This window comes from Paralichthys olivaceus, chromosome 21 (assembly GCF_024713975.1).
Source record: "Paralichthys olivaceus isolate ysfri-2021 chromosome 21, ASM2471397v2, whole genome shotgun sequence".
NCBI classification, from domain to species: Eukaryota; Metazoa; Chordata; class Actinopteri; order Pleuronectiformes; family Paralichthyidae; genus Paralichthys; species Paralichthys olivaceus.
The window spans coordinates 4831733-4837732 of record NC_091113.1 but is presented as its reverse complement, the minus strand read 5'-3'; the positions used below and the strand labels follow the sequence as shown (position 1 = coordinate 4837732).

Here is a 6000-nt window from a genome sequence, read left to right as displayed (position 1 = left end):
CACCTTATTGTCTATAATTTATATTAAAGAAGAAACCTTAACTTTCCTGTGACTATACTAATAATATTAATAATAATAATGAAAATAATAATTAACAGTAACAACAATGATATTAATGGTGATAATTATTATTATAGATATAATAATATTAATAAGACCAGTGAATAACCTTAAATTAAAGGCAATACTGTACAGCAGGAAGGTCTACTGTATACTGCCATTACAATAGTGAGAAAGAGGCCAGTAAATACTTATTTAGACCCTGGTTCCTCTTTTGTGTGATCTCTATCTCTGCCGAGGAAGTTGTGTTCTCATCTGTGTTTGTTTGATTATTGGCAGGATAACGCAAAATCTGCTCAAGCTATATTTCCCTGAAGCTTTGTGGAGGGGAGGAGCATGACTCAAGGGAGAACCCCTTACATTTGTGTGTGGATCTGGATCTACGAGCTCATCTGGTTCTTTCTTTTGACTCTCTTTAACATAGAAGTTGCAGTCAAACAATGAGTAACAATCCTCTGCACATCTGTTTGCACTTTATTTAGAAAAATGAAATAACTGTTACACACGGTGCAATCACTATACATACACACATACACAACAAATGGAAAAAACAACTAAATCTAGTTTAAAATGTAAGTATATGTAATGATGAGAATGAGGAGTATATATAATTCTTAAAACGTTTTTTTAAATGTTTCAGTTTAAATTATTGGCACTTTGATCACGTCAGGAACAAATTCATATCTTAATTCTCAATATATTTTAGTTCTAAGATGTGGCTGAAAAATGACTGGAACAACTTGTAGTAAAAACTGACAGCTTAACTTGGGTGGGTGAATTTCATCTGATGAAGCTGGAGCAACTTACAGAACGTTGTAATTTACTCGTCTGACTGTTAAATTCAAAGATTACGCGAACAGTAAAAGACTGGATGACTTGGATAAACTGTTGGGCCTATTAACTCTTCCAGCGCAGGTGGTCCAGCAGAAGATACTCATGATGCATCTGTCACTTCTCAGAAGGATTATGAGGATGTTTGGAAAACACAAATGAAAATCCGGAAACAAGAAACATTGACGGAGCCGGAGGGCTGACTATGTTGACCTATGATTACGAAAGGTCAAAACTGCCATTCTTATTATGTGCACGACAACAAGCGGCTGGGCCCACAGGCTAACTGAGTCTGGGAGCGACAGAGAGAGAGATTATGGTGGATTAATGAATAAAGGTCGATGCTGGATGTTAGAGGGATCAGGGAAGGATCAGAGCAGAGGCGGGGCAGCATGCATTACATCATGTGATTCTTCCTTTGGGCTCATCAGTCCCTCTGTGCACTGCACAGTTTAAATGACATCCCCTCTGCAGACGCCCCCACTGACAATACATGTACTTTAATGCACAAATAAAAGAAATTCAACATTGTAAATCCTTCGTCTAGACTTAACAAACCTCTTTCATCCTGTCCGCACTCAACAGCAGTTATTTACAACACAAAAATCAGACAATTTGGAACCCATCCATATTGGCAGAGTTTTTGCTGTTGACTTTGACAGTGGCATTGACAGATGTGTGTTTAGTTATTAGGTCTGTGTAGAGAGAACAGCTTCACTTTTATTAATTGGTACTATAAGCCCTCTCACCCCATCTGTCAATCTGCGTCTGAGGTTCTGTTTGTCGTGCTGTAATATCTGTTTGTCAGGGTGCACTGTGTCCCCGTCCACATCCCTCAATGCCCTCAACCAAGGTGTTTAATGTCAGCCGTGTTGCCTTTGGATCAGTTCGACACAGTGTTGGAGACAAACCACCAGATATATTCTGGTGAATAGTAAATGTACTGTATTTAAATGTATTATCGACCACTCAAAGTGCTGTACCGTACAAATTGCATTCACCCATTCACGCACACATTCAGTGTTTCTATACACAGCTTTTCTATTATACAGGCATCAGGGGAAACTTGAGGTTCAGTATCTTGGACACCTCGTAATGTTGATTTCGTCCTCGTGGACGACCCTCTCTCCCCTCTGAGCTGCCCCTCACAGGACCTGTTAAAAGCTCTTTTGTATTACAGACACTTTTGTTTATTCTATTATAAACATGCGTTTATTGTGGTGTTGACTGGTGAAATTTGTTAAGTCTGTTATTTCAGATCTGATCCAAACTGTGTATTGGTGGAAATAAACTGAAAGAGCTAACTAACAGTCATTTGCTTTGATTCTGTTTTGATCCATACAGTTTTTCCACACATTTTTTTTTATAAAGAACTAATTCACCTCAGATATTACCCACACACCTCCAGATGTTTGCAGATAATTATGACTTGCACTCATAATCGTCTGAAGCAAACAAAGTCACGTCTGTGCTCTCAATTAATCCTTAATTCTGTGACGAACATATATTTTTGCTCCCTTTTTCTGCATCTAATACCAAGAAATCTGTTGTGCATGAGTCATGATGTCATAATTTTTCGATGATGTTTTGCGAGCAGTACTCAAATCAGCGGCATGTCCATTTATGGTCACACAATCTCTTTCCTGATGTCCTTCCAAAAGCCGGAGGGTGGAGAAGTTATTCAATCCTCAACATTTCTACCCACAGCACAGCAGCAGCATCACTGAAGCTTTTGGTTTTCAAATCCCCTCTTTGGTGCACGAAATCCATAGATCATTGAGTCAGTTCATTACACAACCAGCGAGTTGTGTATTATTATGCAAGTTGGTTTGTTATGAAAGTCATGAATGTGCTTCACATTTGTTTTGATAGTTTAGTTGCAGTTGAAACTAATCTGTGACAGCGAGCCAGCATGAACAATATGATGAGGAAGCTAAAAGGAACTCAGCTGCCATCACCTGAATATTGATGCATATTCTTTACCTAATGTGACAAATAAATTCAAACCCTTGGTTCAGACAAACATTTAGATTAAATCACAATGTGCAAGGTTTACTCATATTTAGACATTTTATTTTGTTCAAGGCCAAACTAAGGCAGATATCTATATTAAACTTGATGGATTTCATCCATACATTTCAAAAATTTGTCAGTTCAACAAAACAATCCAAAAAGAACTTTGAGTTTACAAATTCATCAAACAAAACCATAAAGCTTAATCAGTTTATCACAGTCTTTTCAATATATTTTTTACATTAGATTCATTTACATGGTTGCATAGCTGTATATTCCCTCTGAGGATGACTTGATATTGCTTGATTTTTCTGTGCAGCACTAACATTGAATTTTCACATGATTACAATTGTTCTGGATTAGTACAAGTAGAGAAACACGGCATCAGTATCAATGCATGTCTGCCAATGTGCAAAGGTACTTCCTTCATTGACATTCCCCTCTGCCGTCATTGATGGGACATCATTCTGACGAACTCTGCAGGGAGGACGGAAAGTTTAATGAGTGAATGCACAAAGAGTCACATGTATTCTAAACTTGGTGAACATCAACATCATACATTTATGTTGAGAATACCTTCAAAGTCTACGGTGCCATCTCCGTTGTCGTCTGCTTCTTTCACGATGGAGTCTATCTCTCTCCGACTCATGTGCTCGCCCATCAGCTTGGTCATGGCGGACCGCAGTTCTTCTGTTGTGATCTCTCCATCTCCATCTATGTCGAACTAACCAGAGAGACAGAGGAATTTTTTTTTAAACGTTGTTTTTACTTCTGAGACAGTCGTGAAGCTGCAGGATCAAGGAGTTCTTTCTGTCTCACCTCTTTAAAGGCGTCTTTAAGCTCCTTCATGCCAATCATCCCAGCTGTTTCCGCCAGCAGCTTCGGAGTCATCAGTTCTACAAAGTCTTCAAAGTCAACTCTGCCACCAACTATACAAAAAAACAAAAACAATAAAGTTGCAGGAATTAAGAAACATCTCTCAGTTGCATTTAAAGGTTCTGAACGACTTAAAGGTGAGTGAGGACCTACGGTTCATGTTGATGTTCTGACTCAGCTCAATCAGCTCCATCTCTGTGGGCATGTAACCCATCGTCCTCATCAGGTTCCCCAGGTCCTTACAGCTGATCAGCCCGTCCTTGTCTTTATCGAACTCGTTGAACGCATCACGCAGCTCTGCAAAATACAACAAAACACTGAGTCAGGTGAGAAATATAGAATTGTAAAGATTAAACTGATGAGTTTATTCTGCGTTTTATGAAGAAACATTAAGGAAAAGAAAATTACTCGAAAAAATCTAATGATGAGAATTGAACTTACCATCTATCTCATCATCAGCCAGTCCTCGTGACTGCATAAGAGAAAAGATTGTTGGTTATATAAAACAGAAAGAAAATGGGCAACCAACCCTTCAACAATCCAATCAGCAAAATGGATGTTTTATTTATCTTTACACGTATTCCTATTCAATTAAATGGCACAGTGGCAAAGAGATTAAATGGTGGGATTTTCTTATGCCATGGATTTGAGTGATTATGCCCATATCGCAGGTGGGCTTCATATGGCCCAGTAGCATCACTGGCACACAACAGCATTTTGAGTTATAACACTTTTCAAAGCAGATATCAGCACAAAATCATCAAAAATGTAAAAAAGGCTGTAATCGGTGTACTCACAATGTTTTTCCCTCCACGCAAGAAAATGCACGCTGCCCCTAAACTCATGTCTGCAAGTGGAAACACAGAGAGTGAAGTGTTATTTGAAAATGTTGTGAAACCACATTCTGACACGATACAGATGAGGAGTGGAGTTAAAGCCAGAAAGTCAGGATTAAGACAGATTGGATAGTCTGTGCTTCCTCTGAGGGATTAAACAAAATGTCCTCTGTAGGGACTCTTTCCCCCCATTTGTGTGTGTGTGTGTGTCTTCATTTTTTGACATTGTCAAAAGTCAATTGTATTCTGATAATAACAGGAGAAATTTTACATTTGGATAGAAAAAAAAGAAAAAAAAATTCAGAAATGAGTGTCCCAGTGTTGTGGTTATTTGTGCTCACCGTCTTCAGGTGATTTCTTCTCTTCAGCCAATCGCATTATAGACGACCCCTGAAGTTGAGTCTCAGCAGCTGTCCTGCACAGCCCTTCTCTTGGTGTCTTTGTCTTCTTCTCAGTATCAGACCTGTTCCCTCTTCAGCCAGGACACACCTGCCTCTCAGTGTGTGCTGACCCTGTGTGCCCAGTCTGCAGGGATGCTGTGAGGTTGCATGAGAGGAGGAGTGGCTGCATCCAGCATTGTATACCCTCCGCGGGGGGAGGAGTCAGACGTGTGTGACAGGATGACAGTCAGTTCATGTGTGAGCTAAAGATGCAGCCCTGGTTTCCTGCTGACATCATAGTGTATGTTATACTGACATCTGAACCCGCAGGTGACAGAGGAACAGGATTAGTTTACAGGTTGGGGGTTACAGTTGCTTGTTTACGGTTTCAGTTACTTTAGTTACAGTAAATTAATTGCAGACTACCACTGTTGTTTTTTAAATCATTACTATCATATGATATATTTTACTTTTAATTCCTTTGCTGAAATTTAACGTCTGAGTTGAGTTGAGTGTTCATTTTGATGATGATGTGCAACAGAATTGTAAACGTCTTCTGGGGGAAATAAACAGCCAACTACTGAATATTCCAGGTGTGTTTTCCGCTGCAGCAGTTTTTATTTTTGGATCAGGAGACGCATCAGAATTTTTGCTGGTTCAGTCTGAGTCATCAGCTTTGTTTCTCATATTTAAACACAATGATAAAAATGTTAAAGCCGGACCAGCTGTATATTTTAGTTGAGTTGAGTTCCCTTTATGTTAAATCCCTGGCTTTAATTTTTCTTTTAGAAAACATATGACAGTGACAATTGGATAGAGGCTCCGTTGTTTTCCAAAGATGTGGGAACTAAACATATTTTGGCTGAATTCAAGAGCCACAGGCTGATTACAGCCAACGTCTCTCTGTGTGATAATCTGAATGAGTATTGGTTACATTTGCATGAAAAAGGATTATTTCTTCCATGAAATACTCTGATGACAATGAGGGGGATTAATGCCTTGAG

General features: G+C 39.1%; 1 protein-coding gene across 1 annotated transcript; it reads right to left on the bottom strand.

Moving 5' to 3' along the window:
* Positions 1-2942: 2942 nt before the first annotated feature.
* Positions 2943-5169, bottom strand: cabp5a (calcium binding protein 5a). The gene is made up of 7 exons (XM_020105980.2): positions 4958-5169; positions 4578-4627; positions 4222-4252; positions 3934-4077; positions 3724-3833; positions 3481-3628; positions 2943-3381 (listed from the first exon to the last, which is right to left on the bottom strand). The coding sequence occupies exons 1-7, from the start codon at positions 4992-4994 to the stop codon at positions 3353-3355; spliced, it is 549 nt and encodes a 182-aa protein (XP_019961539.1). The 5' UTR covers positions 4995-5169; the 3' UTR covers positions 2943-3352.
* Positions 5170-6000: the final 831 nt, after the last annotated feature.